The sequence below is a fragment of the Canis lupus genome, chromosome X (genome assembly GCF_003254725.2).
Source record: "Canis lupus dingo isolate Sandy chromosome X, ASM325472v2, whole genome shotgun sequence".
In the NCBI taxonomy this organism is placed as follows: domain Eukaryota; kingdom Metazoa; phylum Chordata; class Mammalia; order Carnivora; family Canidae; genus Canis; species Canis lupus.
The window spans coordinates 117,653,482-117,674,241 of record NC_064281.1 but is presented as its reverse complement, the minus strand read 5'-3'; the positions used below and the strand labels follow the sequence as shown (position 1 = coordinate 117,674,241).

The 20,760-nt window shown below is 44.2% G+C and overlaps 1 protein-coding gene across 6 annotated transcripts in view; it reads right to left on the bottom strand.

Annotated features, from left to right (window-relative positions):
- The window catches only part of AFF2 (ALF transcription elongation factor 2), a 473,257-nt gene that overhangs the window by 107,699 nt on the left and 344,798 nt on the right, over positions 1 to 20,760 (bottom strand). For all 6 annotated transcript variants that reach the window (XM_025460809.3, XM_049107360.1, XM_049107359.1 and 3 more), the window contains one exon: positions 2,394 to 2,490. In XM_025460809.3, coding sequence (XP_025316594.1) covers positions 2,394 to 2,490 — 97 coding nt within the window. The remainder of the gene's footprint in view (positions 1 to 2,393; positions 2,491 to 20,760) is intronic.

Here is a 20,760-nt window from a genome sequence, read left to right as displayed (position 1 = left end):
GGGGGAGGGGAAATGGTGAGTCACTGCTTAATGTATGTGGGATCTCCTCCCGGGGTGGTGAAAATATTCTGGAACTGCGTCATGGTTGTGCAATCTTGTAAATGTACCAAACACCACCGAATTGTACACTTTAAAATGGTGAATTTGATGTCATGTGAATTTTACCACAATGCAAAAAAAAGGGAGAATAATTTCAATGCATCTTTCTTTGAAAAAAAAAAAAAGAGGCCTCATAAAGCCAGAGCTTACCAGACACTGCTTGGTACTATAACTTCTGCTACTGCACGACATTCTCCTTGGTCTTTAGCCTTCTTGCCTTTTAACAAGTCCTCAAACTCTGTAGGGGGCTTATTTGTAAATGTTTGTAACGTTGCATCTACTTCTTGCTTCCAGGGCCCAGTGAGGGGGGATAAATTGTCATTCTGCTCTGCCTTAGGTCTCCCCATTCAACCTCCCCTTCAGATGAGAAGCTTGGTTGATGAAGGCATGACTGGCCTAAGGGCGGCATGCCACAGCCAGCTGGCCAATGCACCAATTGGGATTCCCTGATGGTCTCAGCACCAACACGAAGTCAGCAAACACACACCCTAAAAAGCCAGATGATTCAGGCCAACAGACCCACTGCCGCTCCTTCAGGTAAATACAGAATAAAACAACTTGAGAGGCTAAAAAGCAGATTGCGTTTATGTAATCACAGAGAGGAAGTCAATGTGCAAAACCTACTTTCACTTATTGTTGATTACTGCTTTAAACATTTCCATTAAAAAGTAATGCCGCATCTGTCAAAATCAATGATCTAGGATTTTTTTGTTTTATTTACCACCACTGTGCTCGTCACTGGTCTATTAAATGTAGAAAACAGGAAAAACAGACACTGGAATTTCAGCATGCATTCTGCATCAACTCTGAAGCCCATGACTCACATAGGAGAGGGACTTCTTGCACCCAGGACAGGAACAGCAAGCCTCCGGGAGACAATGGAGCTTGTTCTTGACAAGGCACCACAGTGCAAAGATGCAATTGTTACATGTTGCAAAAAACACAAGCTTAGGAATAAGGAGGAGAAAGTAAAGGCGAGCCAAGTATTGGCCACATAACATGGCAAATGACTTCAATTTTCTTTTATTGTACTGTATTTTTGTTTTCAATTTTAAAATTCTACCAAATGGCGGGAGTTCTGGCGTGGCACACAACTGTATAGGAGAACAGGGTAGGTGAGCCCGGAGAGATTTTCCTAAGCTTTTCTTTGCTGTCTCCTCACAACACATTTAGTGAATATGGAATTCTGTATTTTAAAAAGGATTTTATTTATTCACTTGAAAGGAGAGAGAGAGAGAGAGAGAACAAAGCTGGGGTGGGGAAAGAGCAGAGGGAGAAGCAGGCTTCCCACTGAGCAGGGAGCCCAATGAGGGACTCGATCGTGGGACCCCGGGATCATGTCCTGAGCTGAAGGCAGACGCTTAACTGAGCCCCCAGGCACCCCTGGGGTTCTGTATTTGATAATTATCTTGACACACCAGTGCATGAGCATTCCTTAAAACCGTCTGCTTCCAGTTTCCTAACACAGCCGACTTGACCATCCAAAGAACTTGGTCAGGTACCGGTACAGCTGTTAAAAAAGGCACTCCTCCTGTGTTCCTCATCGGAGGTTATGAACACACCCAGGAGGAGCCCACACGTGAGACAGTTCAGCCACAGAGAAAATGCATAAGCATCGCTGACACCATCCACCGCACTGCCATTCTCATGGCTCACGCACGATCCTTGGCCTTTTCCAACCCAAGTCCAGTCTCACCAGAAATGCTGTAAAGGCATTTCTGCTCTCTCCTTTGGGGGCAAGTGCTGTACACACTTACAAATGCAGAGTGGATGAAGACGGGGTGGCAGCAAGTTTTTGCCAAACGCCTTTGGCCCGAAGGCTGGTGCACGCTGCAGGAGGCTGGGTGCCAAGTGTCGGCACGTGCTCTGAAGTGGTGCACCTGGGAGAGGGGAATGCAGCCCTCGCGTTGATGCCCTAATTAATTAATGAGCGTGGGCTGTAAGCCTCGCGTCGGCCTCACTAAGGGAAAGTTACACCTCGCCCGAGACAATGCTGAGTCCGAGAGAGGGAAAGACAGGCTCTCACTTACTGACGACCCCTACGTGTGTTTGACAAGGGAGCGGAGGGAGGAGGTGTGAGCAGTTTTCAAGAGCTCGGCATCTCCTCGCTGGAGCTTGAATGAAACCATGAACTGATTCCACCTGTTCCAGACCACTGTGCCCAGCCGTGCGGCTTTCCCCTCTCTCTGCAGCCCAGAGATGAAGCAGAGGGTAGGCTAGCGGATGGCAAAACCCTTGCGGTCCTTTATGCTCCCTCCCTTTGGGTCCCAAACCAAGCGTGAAGCTCTTCCTACCTGGTAGAGCTCAGTGGCTGTGCACTGAGTGGCCAAGGTCTTCACAGGTTCAAGGTCATCTTCATCACTGCTCAGCTTCAGATCGTCCTCAAGCATCCTACAAGAAAAGCAGGGTGATGTGCGTGTTAGAAGGCGTCTTTTCTAAATCATCCTCAGCTACATCTTGCAATGAGGATAAAATATTGAAGCTACAATCTGACAGCTGCAATTCTGTCAAAGGTGCAGAGGGAACCAAGATTCTTTCAGCTAATTAGATATTTGAGCTCTTATATTTATGTGTCATACTCGGCACACATCTTCCCTCTCTCTACCTTCCCCTAAATCAAGGGGAAAAAAAAGGACTATTTCAGCATCTCCAGAGATGACTGGAGTCTATATATTTTTACTACTGAAAATGTAATAAATGTACTGATCAATCAGTGTGGAGTGGCACGTGACACGGGATCTCTACAGGAAAGGAGGCTGTGAGCCTCCCATGAAAGAATTGGGGCAGGGTAACAGCCCCCAGCTCTAGAGGCTGTTGTTGTAGCCTGCTGGGGCTCTCTGGATGACAGAGGCAAAAGGCCCAGCAAACTTTCCGCTGCCTCACAGTGCCCTCTGCACCGTGGCAGTTCTGTGGCCACAAAATAGCTGGGCAGAGAAATGGCTAGTCATTAACCTTTTGATATATGACCGATCGCTTCCTGTAAAATTTGATCCAAGAGATGTAAGCCCATGATGTGGATGAGAAATCTTTCTCTCCTAAGGCAAGGTACCTGAAAAATACTAGTGGTCCGAATTTTGGCAATGAACTAGCACTTTCAAAATTGTTTATCGAGCACACAGAGCCTCTTGTTTCCACAGTGCCACCCGCTCTATCCCCAAACCTGAGCCACAGTAGGAGTGACTTATGATCTTAAAATTCTAGTTACACAGCCTTCAAAAGACCAATTGGTGTGAATATTTCTAAGTACTAAATACAACTTTAGACCTCATTCCCAGCTTTCAAATGGGGGCAGTCCCAGCCTCCCTGGACCAATGACCATTTTCTGAGCATGATTTGCTCTTTCTTACTTCCAGACTCAGAATCAGGCTCAGTTCCCAGGCTAGAATTTCCTTCTTCAACTCTGAAAACCCTATTTTTCCTCCATAGCTCAGCCAGATACCATGTCCTCCACAAAAAGCTTTTGAGAAATAACACCTAGATCAGAAAAAACACCTTTTCCTTCTGCCCCACCCTGGGTCCAGCTGGAGCACAGCACTGCTTTCCACTGAGCAAGCCCACAGTGGTCACTCATTCCCGCATGGCTGTGGTTGCAACTTACTTCTGTCTTCCCAGAAATGATAACGCTTGCCACCCTCATTTTGCAGACAGGGAAAGAAGGTTCAGAGAAGCCAAGTGCTTTGTGCAAGGTCACACGGCTAGTTGTGCTAGAGCCAGTCCTAAAACTCTCATGTCCTGATTTCTGCCTGAGTGTTTTTTCCAGAAAGGAAGTTGGAAAGCAAAGGGCAACTTCTAACTTGATAAATAAAGGAATAAATTATTTTAGAAGTTATGTTCAAATGTTCAAAAGAGATCCAGGTCAAAGTGGGTATCCACTCTTAAGTCTCTGAGGGAAGCACGGCTCTCTCACTTTCATGCTCAGCCATAGAAAACCAGGATATGTTCACTGAGGTCTGAAAACCAAAGACTGATAGAATGGTTGGAAGGATAGCTGTTTGAGTTGGTTGGATAGTTGGTTTGAGTTGGTTTCAGATAAACTAAACTTGCAAGATTTATGACTGTCCTTCATGAGACTAAAGGATGTTTTGAAGATCTTAGAGAAGAAGACAAAATGTATCCCCCCATTTCTTTTGCAGTTGCAGGCTGATGACACCGAGCAAATAATTCTTTACAACACATTGTCACAGACGGAGACTATATTATTCTCATAAGCTACAGAACATAAATATTTTAAAACTACCTATGCTGGTCATGAAGTGTCTCATTTTCCGTGTGTGTGTATGTGTGTGTACCTCAATTCAGGTAGGCAATGTCTATGTGTTAATTTCCATAGAAGTGTTGGGCAAAATAAATTATTGATAATTCCTCATTCAGAAGATCCATTTATGTGTCACGGAAAGTGCTAAGTATTTGACCAGAGGCTTGTAATTTGGCCTGTATGAAGCATCAGCTATCATTAGCCCCATTTTCCAGGCTGAAAGGAACACTGAGGCTTAGAGAGGTAAGGAACTTGTTTATGATCACACAGCTAGGAAATCGTGGAGGCAAACATGGAACTGGCCATCTCCAGCCAGAACTCGAGAGTATATAATGTCTTCCTAGAGGGTGTAATTGACAAAAGATGGTATATTAAAGAAAATCAACAGCAACAACAGAAAACCCACAAAACACACTGGTGAGTCAAGATATTTAGATTCAACTGAGGTTACTCATAAACTCTGATATCTTGGGAAAGTCACTTACTGTCTCTGAACCTTATCTGCATCCCTTGTCTGTTAAAGGGCATAATAATCATTAAACTCTTTCACAGGGTGGTGGCAGTGGTGAACATAATATCAACTAAAGCATGTGAAATGCTTTATGAAAGCACAAAATGAATGCAGGGTATCATTAAGTTTGGAAAGATGTCATCACAGTTAGAAATAATGTACACCATTAACACTGCTAACAAGTAATCACAAGCAAGTCTTCATGAGACTTTGTTGTCATCTTCCTTTGCCGAGCAATCAGAAGGTAAGCTTTGTGGTGACTCAGACCGTGTCTCCTAAAATCTCCAAGCTAAAGCCAAAAATGGGCTTGTGGTCTTCAAGCTACTCTTCTTTAGGGAGAACTAGTAACATCCAGAGCCATAATTCAGAGACTTGAATTCAACAGTCATTTTCCTCTCCGACCAACTCTATGTGATTCTAACATGGAAGTGAAAGGTCTTCCAACGTCCAGTTTTGGAAATAGGTAACTGATCTCCATAGTGATTGACATTAAACACCTCCCCCACGCAACAAGCTTGGTATGGATTTGGTTATTAATAAAGGACAATGGGACGCATATGTTAAAGTCCTGGTAAACACAAGTTGAGAAGTAACTAGGAAGGCAAACCACCATTAGTTATCTCTGGACGTGTTAGGCATTCATTTCATTCTGCTCCTTCACTGACCTATTAAGCTTTATTCTTGAATATACATGTACTTGTTTGCATTTCCTTCTGTAGCTAATACTCAACATTACTCAAGGGAAAGAGGAGGATTATGAAAGATTTTGGATTTAATTATTATAGCGGCACCATTCACACCCACTGCAGTTAAGGTAGTCTCAGCAGAAAGATGGTAAGTTCTTTTCATGAGGTCACAGCTCCATAGACAAATTCATCACACGCTGGGTATCTCACAGTGTGAGAAAATCATGCTCATATGTATTCCTATGTGTGTAATCTTAAAAAATGACTATTGTTCTTCCACTTCTCAATTCAATGAAAATGGAACAAAGTAGGCCTCCTTAGTGACTTTAGATATTTGTTTGGGATCTGGTAGTTAATAGTGCCTGTCTCTGTGAAAACTCTCTGGTTTTTACTTTTACCAAGACATAATTTCTATATTATTATGAAGTTAAATAGTTCAAAAAACTACATCCACAAAACCAAATCCTTGCCCTGAAGGAAGGGTGAGTTGCACCCAGGGTAGCTTCTGTTGCTAACTCTCTGGGTCTCAAGCTGATCCTGGTAACCTCAGAGGGCTCCTGGCACTGGGACATCCCAGCACATGACACTGTGACAGGCCCTATGTGAGTTATAATCATAAAATCATAAGATCGCTCTCTATTAACCCTGCCACTTCACATAATGGAATGCTTAGGTGATTCTGAAGAGGAAAAAACAGAAGGCTTGGACCATTATTATAGAAGGTTCTATGGAAATGAAACCTTTAGTTGGGTTTGCTCTCTTGAACTAGTCAGTACAACTCTTTGAATCTCAATTTTCTCACATGTGAAAATAAGCAATAATAATATGCACTTTGGAGAGTTTGGGAAGGATTAGAAAAAGCACATTTGTACAGATCACCCAGGAGTCAATATAAATAGCTGTTGTTTGCATACTGGTCATTATTGCTATTGCTATCATTATTATTACCTGAGAAACGATGCTTTACAGAATGGAACAATAAAACAAAAGGCTCTGCTGGTGACCCAAAGACTGGCAGAGGTATCAAATAGCAAGCATCATTGGATGCCAGGTGAGGCATGGTTCAGAGATTCTGAAGGAGTTTGGAAAGTTTCTGCACTTGGATTTACACTTCAAGAATGTTCCAAATTCATCATGGCTGTTTTGGGTTTCCTAAGATCCTCCAGAGTACTTAAGATCCCCTGGATATCTGAAGCCTTATTGTAAGATGAAACACATAGACAGTTCCAAGTGAAAGTTTAAATAAAAATAAGAGTGGCCCTGATACCTTGCTCCTTCTGTCTGTGGGGTGACCTGTAGGTCCAGAGATATGAGCAAAAGATGGCCCCTACCGGAAGCTGTGCTCACCTTGAGCACGTTGTCTTTGGGCATGCCACTCTCAAGAGGCATTTCCAATAAACATCCGGCTTTAACCATTGTATAAAAGGCGAGGGTTGATCCAGAAGGATCAGAGGCTGTTAGTTGATCCAGAATCCTTGCTCAGAAGCAACCTTCAGAGCCCTGAATGTGTAGGTTGCAAGCCTACAGATTGCCTTTTTGTGAATGACAAAATGGCGCCCCTCTGGGTGGACAGCTTGTCAGGCGTACTGCTTGATACTGGCTGGATTCCAGCTTCCAAGTATCTGTGGAAAGAGCTGCAATGCTAGTGACCGACACTCCGACAGATCATGGCTCCTACAGTTGGAAGTGCCTGGAAGGGTTATCCATTCCACCTTGTCACCCAATGAACAAATTTACAATATCCCTCACACATGGCCAGAAGCCATTGTCTGATGGGTAGCGGGCAATGCTTCTATTGTTCAGGAGCTTTAACTGTTAGAAAGTTCTGCCAGTTAGGAACTGCCCTGTGCTTTCTTGGAATTTCCATGTGGTAGCCTGAGTCTTGTTCTCCACACCCCACACTGGGAGCCTGGACGTGGAATGGTGTCAGGGACAGAGCTAGTGCTGCTGGCTACACTGTGTGATGGGAGGGTTGGGGATGGAGGCAGGAGCTGGGCTGCTGCTTCATGTAGGTTTGGGGCTCTAAACAAAAATTAGGAATCATCTTATTGAGGGCCCTCTTCTAGAATAGTAACTTAGCCCTACTGACTCCTTAAAGGGTACTTCTTCTTCATAAAGTAGGCTGGGAGGAATGAAACATGATTGGTTTAGAATTACTCGGGGAATTCTATATTTTCCTACCTAGTGCCATGTAGTTTCTGCAGCACTGAATCATTTGTTGGTAAGCAAGGCGGGCAATGAGGAAGCGGCAGTGATATTTTTCAAAGCACTCATTCTGTTTCCCTGATGTAAGGAGGCTCTGGCTTTTTTTCTTGGGAGAAGTTGCATTTAATTTTCTCAAGGTTTTAGCTTCAGTCTGCTTCCATGACCACCCTGCTGGGAATCCTAGAAAATCCCAGTCTGAGGGCCACAGAAGTGACAAATGGTTTGAAGATCTAGGCTATATTCCAGAGGGATGAATTTCCCAAGGCCTGTTGGGTGGGGCCCTCTAGCCCAGTGCCGCCCAGTGGGCCCCACAGCCTGGGTCTAAACTAGATCATGCACTCTGCCATGGGCATGCAAATCAGAGAAGGAGTGTCTTTTGTTACTGATGGCCTTTAGGGGTTTCATAAAATGAGCACCCCGTAAAGTTATTCTGATTTCTTAGCAAGAGAACTGGAAGTTCCTTTAGGAATAATACAGGCCAGGGCTTGGCAGACTGAGGCTCTCCATCCAAAGCCACCCTCCCTCCATTCTTAAGTTGCCTGTGAGTTAAGGATGGCGCTGACCTTTTTAAATGGTTGAGAAAGACAAAATCAAGAGAAGGATGATATTTCATGACATATGAAAATTATATGGAATTCAAATTTCATTATCCATAAATAAAGTTGTATTGGAACACAGCCATGCTCATCCATTTGCATATTGGCTGTGCTTTTATGCTACAATGGCTGGGTTCTGTAGTTGTAACAGAGAACACATGGCCCCCAAAACCCGAAATATTTACTATGTGAGCCTTTACATACCAAAGTCTGTGGACCCTCTGCTTGAAGCCAATAGTTTCAAATTCTCTTTAAATTCAAGAATCCTTCCGCTGCCCAGTGAAATCTTACAAGGAACTCCCAATGAAAAAGAGATTAAGGTACCACTGTTTTTGTCACAGCCAGGTTTTGGGGGACATCTGGAGGGCCCCAGGGATTAGAGGAACATAGTGTGTGAAAACAACTCAGCTACATAAATCTTATTTGTTGGAGTAATTCTGGCTTCATGGATATTTCATAGAACTTTGTTAGAGAACCTAAATTTTAGTTATGTAACCTCTCTGAACCTTGGTTTACTCCCCTGTGCAATGGGAATGAAATAATATGTCTCTTGGAGATCAGGAAATGCTGAACAGTCAGTTTGGGCAGAGTGTAGAGTACATAAAAGGCAATAGTAGGAAAAAAGAAATGAATAAATATCCTTTTTCTAGATGTACCTGTGGTACATATGGATTTATATCTATGCTACATGCATAAGCCAAAGCTAATAGCGTGAGCCTTGATATATATGACTATTGTCTTGTATCAAACTGCCACCTCTTCAACCTTGGACTTCCTCAGAATTGATCACATAAATTCAGCACCATACCAATTTTCTGCTCCATGGTCATTATTTTGAATTTGATTTTCATTTTATTGGTATATTTCTCTGGGTTATATAATTTTCTCCCAATGCGGGAACCCAAGTTATCATGCAAATGACAAACTGCCTAATATAATTCAGAGGGCTTTCAATAATGTTACACACAGCATAACACTATCGTATCATTTTTTCAGGGTGTGTGTGTGTAAAAAACATCTAAGAGTGGATTTCCCCAGAGAAGACCATAACCCAGTAGACCCAACTGGACCTGAAATCAAATGTTGAGATAATTCCAAAGGAGAAAAGAGAATTCTTTGACTTTAAAAATATCTCAGGCATGGATCTGGATATCTGACATTGTACTCTTCAGTAAGACCATGCAAGTCATCTTGAACAAACTTCCTGGAGTCATACTGGCAACAGAGAGTCATCCAAGTGGATTAATAGAGATTCACCTGAGACAATTTCCTGGGCCCAATATTTGTGGGTGAGACCCAACTGCAGCCCTTAAGAAGACAGGTTGTAGAGTTGGTCTGTGCTAATTTGAACTCCAGCTCTAAAACTTACTGAGTGTGGATTTGGGCAAGTTATGGAACTTAGGGCTTCCATGTTCTAATCTGTAAAATGGAGCCAATAATAGGACCTATTTCAGAGGGCTGGTATGAGGATTACATGGAATGATGTATGAAAAATAGTTGGCAAGCACTCAATAGTGACTGTTACTGTTATTATTACTTGCCATGACTGTGCCTGAAACACAGTCATGGGGAGCAACTAGGAGTGGGACCTGGTCCCTCCTCCTAATAAAGCGTGCCCTTTAGCAGGGACAAAGCCTTCATAAACAGTGACAATGACAATTCAATGCTACACAGAGAGGCTGGGGAAGGCTACACAGAAGTGGTGGCCTTCGAGCAATATCTTGGAGACAGAATGATCTGCCAGGGGAGTCAGAAAGGAAAGGGCAGCCTAAGGAGAACAAAAAGAGGTATCAAAAGACCAGAGGTTTTGAGGAGAGTAGGGTACTTGGTTTGGCTGGAGTATACTATGTGTAGGTGCTACTGAAAAGGGGGGAGGCTGAGGAAGTAGGTTGGGGTGAAACTCTTTCTAAAGAACAGAAAGGAGGACAACCAAAGCTTTTAGGTGGGGGTGGGGAGCATGGAAGGTCAGAAGTAGAGATCTCTGAGAGCAGGGACTATAAACTGGAAGGAAGGAGCAAGGGAACTGGTTAGGCCACCACTGGAGTAGCCAAGGTGGCAGAGGGTGATGGCCTGGGCCAGAGCACAGAGAGTGAGGGTGGAGAAGAGAAGGGGCAAGAGTCTCAAGACAGGTCAAAATTAGAACCAACTGAATTGGAGACACTGATGATTGTGGCAACCCAAGACTACTTAGCTACTCCGAGGCCACTGAATTTGTATCATGAATCCCACCAAACTCCCAAGCATGCACACATCCCCACCCTAGGCCACCCCTCGATATTGATGGCTGTCCCTTCATTCTCCCAAGGCTCTGATAATGCTCTAGGACCTTGGCTGCTAGGTAGAAGGAGTGTCTCTCTCTAGCTCTCAACTTGCCCTTCTGGACACACACCCGGTGAGCTGCATTCCTAATTGATGAGGAAGTGCTGACTCCTTGCCATGAAGCCTTCCTTCAGCATCTTAGAGCAACAAGAGCTGATCAGAGAGAAGAAATCCCCATGGTTACCTCCAAAGTACCCCCCCAATCACAGAGGCCATTTCATTACTTATCTCTGTACATCAGCTCTTATTTGTTAACAGATTAAGAACTCCTTTATAGAGCTGGTCCATTAATCTCTATCTAGGGAAACTCTTCAAAACAACTGAAACACTAAGTCACTGTTAAGTGCAATACTAAGTCCCTGTTAAGTGCACTACAAGTCATGCCTGCCGACAGCCACCGTGCCTCACATCAAACTCTGGAAGAGAGGGCAAGGACCAATTCTTAGATCCGAGACATCGTGAATTCTCAGCTGCTGATAACACAGCACTTTAACTTGGAGTGCTTTAAACTTTTCTTCTACCCCATTTTGTGAGAAAGGTCGTCCAGAAGGTCTGTTTACCTGAAGTGACACAGCAGATAGAATTTCCGTTCTGCTGATGGATAAAGAATTCACATGTTAATTCATATCGTTTAAGTGAAATGGTCACACCTGACATTTTAGGCCCAACAAAAATGTTGACAGGCAACATTGCCCCATTTTTTTATGAAAACCCAACCTGATTTCTATGCTCAGGTGCTTTCCGTGGCATCTGAAGGAACCCCCTGACACACACTTTCATTTAGGATAGAAGGAGGAACTGTCTCACAGCCCACATTGATGGTATTTCAGCCTTGTAAAATGCAAGAGCTGGAAGACTTTCTTGGGTACATGGAGCTCAGGAGCATAGCCCTGTGAACATTCCATCAGATGAGCACATTACACACTACCTGTCACACGCTCACACACAAGACAGGCCAAGACCAAGGCCTGAGTGATTCAACTGGTGAAGATACAGCAATTCACTTGTTGATTCAGTTTAGTACTCACATGATGAAAGAAAGGAAGATTTGCCAAAGGTGTCTGCTCCTTGGATCCTTGTTCCCTACACCAGAAAATATGTCCGTGAAACAGAAGGTGTCCCAGGGCTGCGGAGCAAGCTGTGGGATATCCTGTTCCAGAGGAGTCTGTTCCAGATTTCAGTTAAGGGGCTTTATAGGCTGCGGGTCTATTCTCCAGGGGGTGGGACAGAACATTCTCTACCTCATCAGAACAGGGGAGGTGATGGGAAATGGTCTCATGACAGCCTCCCAGAAGATAGAGGGGGCAGGTGGCAGATGGACTAAAAGTACATCTCAAGATCTTCTTGTCCTTTCCTCTTCTGGGAGGATCACTATATGTTCTGCCAAGACTTAGATTAGCTGTGGTTCAAACCTCGACCCTCCTGGCCTATCTGGATACCTTCAGGATGTCCGTAGTGCTGTGGGAGGATTGTTCCCCTATGCCACCAGATATCTCAGTCAGTTGATAACTCCTCCTTGTGGGAGCTGCTTTTCAGATTCTAGCACCATGCTGAACGTCCTCATTTACTGATGTCTCGTGTCAAACGTGCTGCCCACATTTAAGTTCTAACAAAGGCTAGGTATTATTACCAGAAGCATAAAAAAGCTAATGGACTTCTTTCTCTGCTAAAAGTGATGAATGTGAGCTAAGCTAGCCATAGCTTGAGTCCAAGGAAATGCATATGCAGGAACTAGCCAATATTCAGGTTCCTGGGAGACCAGCAACTTTCCTCTCTGCAAAGCCAACTGACTCGCAGATTACTCCTGAGCACAGTGAAGGTAGGGCCTGAGCCTTCTCTGCAGACATACAGGCCCAGGTTCAAACCCTCCCTAGCTGTAGTTGTTTGATCATATTGGACCAAATTCCTTGAACTTCCAAATGCCTGGCTGAAAGAAGATCATAACAGCACCACCTTATATAGGCTTCCGTGACTAAATGAAAGAACCCACTTCACATCCCTAGCACATAGAAATCAGCCAATCTTTATCACTTACTGTGGTTACTGGCTCAAGACAGTTCAGCCTAGATTACCCTAAACATATCAGATGTCATTTTATTTGAAAATAAGAGAAACAAGAGAAATTCTCTTGTGTTAGGGCACTTGTTCTCATGTTAGAGCACAAGTTACGGGAAGAAAAATAACTGTACCTTCTCCACAAATAGCTTTTGCATGCCAGAAGTAGAAGTAGAACAATTTGGGGGGTACAAAGTTTTTATTAATATCGTTATATCAACATTTTCAAATCTGGAAAATTCAAACCTATATAAAATGCAACTGGACTACCTACAGCTTGATATTGAGAACTTTATTAGTATACTACATCATGTCATCAACAAATAAAATGATAAAAACCATGTGATCATCTTAATGGATGCCAAAATATACTTGATAACATTTCACCCACATTTCTGACCCAGGCTCTTTAAAACCCAGGTAGAGAAGGGGTACATCCTTTCTGGATAAGGAATATGTAAAGAAAAACTGGGGATCTAGAGGTATGTTTTAAGCAGGTAGGAAGGTTAGATCAATTTTTAAACATGGGGATCCCTGGGTGGCGCAGTGGTTTAGCGCCTGCCTTTGGCCCAGGGCGCGATCCTGGAGACCCGGGATCGAATCCCACGTCAGGCTCCCGGTGCATGGAGCCTGCTTCTCCCTCTGCCTGTGTCTCTGCCTCTCTCTCTCTCTCTCTGTGACTATCATAAATAAATAAAAATTAAAAAAAAAATTTAAAAAAAAATTTTTAAACATGTCTTTTAAATAAAAAATGAAATCACAGATGACTATGTTTCAAGTGTTTCTAAAAGTCTGTATTAATGTTGATTCACTGGGTAGACATAGGGAGCACAAACAAATATCCAATGACACCATTTGTTCTGATCATTACTGTAATTTAAGCAGTTTTGAGGCATCACATATGATTTTCACAAGGGATTCTTTCCATGCAGGTAAAGACAAAATTAGAAAATGACATGGAAAACCTCAGTTTCCACTTCCACATTTCATAAAGTATTAATCCTTTAAAAATACATCACCATTTTATTGACGTTCATGTCTGCCTGCAAGCCTTACAAATGCAGAGATGCTGGGTAACATGACTGAAAATTTGATCCTATTGTTTGAACAAAATGAGAATTGTTTTAGAAGGGGCTCCACAATGTCTGGGCATATATTTTCCCTAAGTAACATGCATTTCCCCCAGGAATTCAACATTTATGTTGATGCACTTGGCTGCAGAGCCAATCCTGCACTGGCTCTAATACAGAGGAATTTTCTGAACATTTTGAGTAATGGGACTGAAATAATTTAACAGCTCCTTCTGTGCATGTTAAATGAGTTGCATGATATATTTAGCTTTTGCAGAAAACTTGTTTACACTATAAATTACAGCACATGGCACAATCACATTGATGTGGAAAGCCAGCCATGTTGAGTCATTTTGGCCATCTCTCTCTGAACCTCAACTCATTGCAATAGCATTTGTTGTGGATCACCAATACACTGAGTTTCCTAACCCTGGGACCCTGCTGAATACATCTAAGGCCCTCACCTGATCACTGCCCTTGACACCAAAACAAGAGCTGGATTTCTGAGAGAGGATTCTCAAAATAGGGGAGGGCCCACTGTTGACAACTGAGTGGCATACAGATCTCAGTTGTTATGTGCTACCATTCCTTGATGAATCGGAAGGGATTGGCTTTCTAATTCTGAAACATGGAAATGATCCAGGTGCCTAATGATTCAGGGCTCTGGTAAATCTAATCCCCTAACAGGCGACACGATACAAAGGAAAGAGCAAAGACTTGGAAGTTGGACGGACTAGAGGTCTAGTCTGGGCCTTGTATTCAGTTGTGCGAATCTAGGACAACTGATTGACCTCTCTAGGCCTCTGTTGTCTATCTCTAGAAGGAGGCTGCTAATACTTACTTTGCTTGGTTGTTGTGAAGAGTGATGCAAATAACATGTGAAAAGATGATGGTGAGTGTTTAATAAATGCTACTACTTTTGTTATTACTGATATCAGAACTGGAGACCAGTTCTTAGAACAATGCATTCATAAGCAGCATTAAAGGCATCACTGCAGCGGGGCACCTGAGTCAGTAAAACATCCAACTCTTGATTTAAGCTCAGGTCACGATCTCAGGGTCGTGGGCTCAAGCCCAATGTTGGGCTCAGTGCTCAGTGAGGAGTCTGCTGAGGATTCTTTCCCTCTGCCTTTGTGCCTTCCCCCCTCTAAAATAAATGAATAAATCTTAAAAAAAAATCACCACAGAGGAGATCACCCGACTCTGGTGGAAGAAAGTAGTTTAGAACAACAGAGAGCCATCAGAGTAGGTGTTACATACAGTAGGTAAACATTGTAGAAAATTGAAAAATGTATTCTTTCATGAGTTGGCTCTAGGTAAGAAAGTGTCAATTTTGAATATCTGCCCCAGGACTAAGGCTATTTCTATCTTTTTTTTTTAAAAAGATTTTATTTATTTATTCATGAGAAACACACACACACACACACACACGCGCGCGCGCGCACAGGCAGAGACACAGGCAGAGGGAGAAGCAGGCTCCATGCAGGGAGCCCGATCTGGGACTTGATCCTGGGACTCCAGGCTGATGCCCTGGGCTGAAGGCAGGCACTAAACCGCTGAGCCACCCAGGGATCTCTGGGCTATTTCTATCTTGTTAGTCATAGACTCACCTTCGTGATAGATGGGTAACTAGCTGTCTAGATAGAGAAACACAGAGAGAGAGTTATAAATATAGATGTATGGATAGTGGAAGATCCCAATACTGGCCAGTAGTTATCATCTCATTTTTAGAACTATAAAATTTATTTGTGATAAAAATGTAATCAGTCCCCCCAAAACTTTTGCAGTCATTCTAGGAATAACACTTTGGTCCAATCAAAGCATTCTGAACCTTCCATGTAATACCTGTCAGATGTGTAATTATGATTTGAGGGCTCACATCTTGCCCCTGTGTCACAAGGAATCTAAGTTAGCCAATACTTACCCAGGGAAGCCTAATGTATGCCAGACATTCACTTTGCTAAATACATGAATCGATCACTTCATTGACTCTTTCCAAGAAATCTGGAAGGTTGTACTTGTATTTTTTCTGTTTTTAGGGAAGGAAACTCAGGTTTGGGAAAGTTAAGAAGAGGATGGGAGGAAATACTTGCAAATCACAGATCTCATAAGAGTCTAGTACCCGCAGTATGTCAAGAAGCCTGGAAATCCCAACAAGAAAATGACAGGGAACCCCATTAAAGAATGGGCAGGGATCTGAATGGACATGTCTCCCAAGGAAGATCTACAAATGTTCAGTAAGTGGATGAAAAGATACTCAGTATTGTTAGTCATAGGGAAATAGACACAAAGTGGAAATCACCAAAATGCTCATGAAATGGGGCACCTGGGTGGCTCAGTGGTTGAGCGTGTGCCTTTGGCTCAGGTCATGATCCCGGGGTCCTGGGATCAAGTCCCACATTGGGCTCCCTGCGGGGAGCCTGCTTCTCCCTCGGCCTGTGTCTCTCATGAATAAATAAAATCTTTTTTAAAAATGCTCATGAAATTTACCCTCATTGGCTGTAAAAGGGAGTGAAGTACTGGTACACGCAACCACATGGATGCACACCAAAATCATGATGCTAAAGAGAAAGAAGCCAGACATGAAAGGTCACATATTAAATGATCCCATTAATATGAAATGTCTCGAACAGGAAAATCTAGAGAAGCAGAAAGGAGATTACTTGTCACCAGGGGCTGGGGTGAAGAGGAATGGGGAGGCATCGGGATTCCTAGGGGTAATGAAAATATCCTGGGACTAGAGAGGGAAGTTGTGGGTGCACAACAGTGTGACTACTAAAAAAAAAAAACAAAAAACAAAACAAAACAAAAAAACACTGAATTGTTCACTTTCAAAGGGTGAATTTTATGGTATGTGAATCTCAATAAAGCTGCTATTTTTAAAAAGTTACACAGCTGGCCAAGTGGAAGAGAGTGAGCCCAGATGACAACCCACACCTGCCTGATGCCAAAACCCATGTCCCTAACCACAGCACGTGCCACCTTGCATAGAAGAGATTGGCAGGAGGTCTCATACACATTCCTACTCACATCTATGGAGAAACATGCTGAGAGAAAATGAGTGATTTTGCTCCATGTAATCCCTCTCACCCTCCCATTTTTCCTACATTAAAACTGCAATTGATATAGCCAGCAGAAGCTGCACCAAGGGAAAAAGGCTTTGTGTTTTCCAGGAGTGACAAAACATTACATTCAAGAGACAGCTGTCTGGATGGGGTGGAGACCAAGCCAGGAACCCTTCAGCAAAGACGCTCTATCCCTCCTTTTTTTTTTTTTTTTTTTTTTTTTTTTTTTTTTTAAATTTATTTATTTATGATAGTAACAGAGGGAGAGAGAGAGGCAGAGACACAGGCAGAGAGAAGCAGGCCCATGCACCGAGAGCCCGACGTGGGATTCGATCCCGGGTCTCCAGGATCGCGCCCTGGGCCAAAGGCAGGCGCCAAACCACTGCGCCACCCAGGGATCCCTCTATCCCTCCTTGACTTCAGATTTTCCAAACCCAAGGCAAGTAAAGAGAGGAAACAGTCCATGAAGAGGCTCCTCTCTCCTTCCTCCTCCTCCAAACCCCATAAAACCCACAGGCAGGCATGTGTTTATTTATGTTTATTTTTTAAGAAGATGTTATTTATTTATTCATGAGAGACACAGAGAGAGAGGCAGAGACACAGGCAGAGGGAGAAGCAGGCTCCCTGTGGGGAGCGCGATGTGGGATTCGATCCCAGGACCCCAGGATCACGACCTGAGCCAAAGGCAGACACTCAACCAGTGAGCCGCCCAGGTGCCCCGGGCACATATTTAATGTGGGCTGACAATTTGGATGAGTTGATGTAAGCGGATGTCAGGACTTACAGAAGGAGGCTTGCAGTACAGCAGTGAAAGGAAGGAGAAGCTGGGACCAGGAGGTAGGGCTGACCCTCGGCTGGCCGATCCTTTTGTAAAGCAGTTCATTAAGCCCCAGAAGGGAACGTGGGACGGAAACTGCTGCCTGTGTCTAGGTTGGGGAAAGGAGCTCCCTCTTGCTGGTGTGACAGCCATCCCCACCTCTGTTGAGTGGGAGCCCGGGGCCTGGGATCAATTGTCCAGACCCTGCTGCAGGGGGATTGGGGTGCCCAGTGCCAGGGAGCAGCTCCCATGCAATGCAAATGTTAGGTCACGAAACTGGTTTAAGTTGGGGTTCCCCTGAGCAGAGAGAGCATTTCCCTTTAGCTGTGTCTCCTTCACGAGCTGAGATAGGACGCCATGAAGAACGGTTCCCCCTGTGCAGGCTCCAGTTGTCAAGCCCGAAGAACGAGATGTACACCTTGCTGGCCTACCTTCCATCCCCTGTCTCCAGCAGGGGACACCTCCAGGGCCACTTCAGAGAAGATGTCCTGTCTGGGGGCCAGATTCAAGCGCGGAATCCTGGGCTGCCTCCTTGGCTTCTGGCCCACGGAGCCCTAGGGGTCTCCTCTTCTTCTCCTTCTCACCTTTTGTTATTTTGCATGGCTCACCTTTCAAGGCCCGGTTGCCTCGTCACTGTGTGCAGGGCTGGTGCCCACAGTGAGAGCTGCTATTGCTACCAGGGGCCTTGACGTCAGCCCAGCGTGCTGGCTTCAGCATGACAGTTTGACAATAGCCACTTTCCCCCGGGGAAACAAAAAAGAAAAAACCCCACATGATTTAGCGGAGAGAGGATGTGGGACAACAGCCTGATCTGTGTCTCGGGTCTCCGGCGGGTTCTACTGGCATCAGGTGCTACCACGCAGCCCGAGAACGGACTAGCACAGGAAGGCAGGCCGGTCTGAGGCTCGGCTCGCTTCGGGAAAAGCCACGGCAGCCCTGCTTACACAGAATGTGGGGACTGCTTCCTACAAACAGTCTGTCTCCACAGGAAAAAGAAAATCTGTTGTGTGTGTGTTTTTCTCCCCCATTACTTTATCAGTCGCCCAAGGAGTGGCTGGGCAGGCTTCTCTTAACTTGGTAACTGCGGGAACAATGTTATCTGGAAATGCCTGCTTGCAGATGCCTCCTGAGTCAGCTCCCTCCTTCTATGCCATTCTTAGGGGGCAGAGAAGAAGGGAGCTGGGGGGTGCGACTGCCGCCCCCCAAATTCCCACTGTCTGGGATGTGAGAGAAGAACAGAGGAACCGATCACTACTGCCATCTGAGGGGACAGGTTTAGCCAAGGCCTTTAGAATCGCTGCCTTTCAGAAAACGTGATTTCAAGAGCCAGGTTCTTGTGGGTTGAAGTCTAATTCATACAGAGTGCTACCCCCCCACCCCCAGGACATCCGAATGTGACCCGGTTTGGAGACAGGGCCTTTACAGAGGGGATCAAATTAAAGTGAGGTCACCAGGGTGGGCCCTAATCACATGCGACTGGTGTCCTTATAAAGAGGGGTAATGTAGACAGATGGACACATTGAGGATGGCCATGTGAAGATGCAGAAAGGAGAAAGACAGACATCCACGAGCCACAGAGGAGGCCTAGAACAGATCCTTCCCTCCCAATCCTCAAAGGGAACCAATCCTATCCACACCTGACCTTGGATTTCACATCTCCAGAATTGGGAGACAATATGTAGCAAGAAACTTACACGGGACTTTACTGCACTTCCCAGAACCCCCGGATATGTGCCATGGGGAGGACGTGCTGCTACTCCTAATCTGTTCCTACTCCTAATCTGTTCCTACTCCTAATCCTCCTAATCGCTACCTTTTGATACACTTGCTCCCCATCTAATGACAAGGGGAAAGAAACATTTGGGGGTGAGATAGAAACATGTTTGCTGGGAGAAATGATCAACTAAGCTGATGGCAGGAAGCCTCCCGGGAATCAATTTTCTAAAGCAGGAAATAATTGAAACTTGGGTCATTCAAGCCTCTTGAGTCAAAGTATCTCCTGAACTAAACTCAATTGAACCTCATGGCCCTCTTCATCCTATTTAAGAGATACTGCTTATTTTTAAAATATTTCATTTAAATTCAGTTTGCCAACATATAGTATAACACTCAGTGCTCATCCCATCAAGTGCCCTCCTCAGTGCTTGTCACCCAGTCACTCTATCCCCCCCCCCCTTTTCCCCTTCTGCAACCCTTTGTTTCCCAGAGTTAGGTTATTTTCTTTTGGTAATCCTCATTGATTTCACTTCTATTCTTATGAGTGGTAAAGCCGAATTTTGTTTCCAGTTATTTCTGACCATGCCATCGGAAGGCAGATTCCAACTCTTTAACTATGTGACATTTTAGAATGAAAACTTTGCTGTACCATGATTTTTGTCCCCTTAGCTTAAATGTCACCCTTTTGGAACATGCTGGACAGAAGATCTCAAAACCAAAAGTGAGTCACACAGAATGAGGAATCAGATGCCAAAGGGTATGACATGAAGGAAAAAGCCAGAATGTAAGATAATTACTGATGCTGGAGGCATGGCCAGTAATGGTGCTTAGGTCTCCTAACATAAGGGGATGAAAGAGAAAGGGGGTACAGACATGGTTCCCCCTCCATCCACCTATCTGCAAATGGCACTCTTCCCCTTGATCTGCTTGCTTTTCCACTCTTTCTGGTTGGCATCATCCACTGCCCTGATCCCCACATCTACATCTTCAGTTGAGAACATTCTCATGAGCTCTGGACTCATAGATTCTGCTCTCCACTGGACAGTCTACCACCACATCCCACAAATGCCTCAAGCCCGAGAAAACAAAACTGAACTCATCATCTCTAGCCTATCGCCCTTCCTGGTTTGTTTTATTTAAGTATCTAGCCATCCATCCATTTTATGGGTGGTCTATCTATTATCTATCTATCTATCATCTATCTATCTATCTATCTATCTATCTATCTATCTATCTATTATTATTATGGTAAAATATGCATAAGATTTACCATTTTAACAGCTTTTTACAAGATTTTATTTAATTATTCATGAGAGACACAGAGAGAGGCAGAGACACAGGCAGAGGGAGAGGCAGGGTCCCTGCG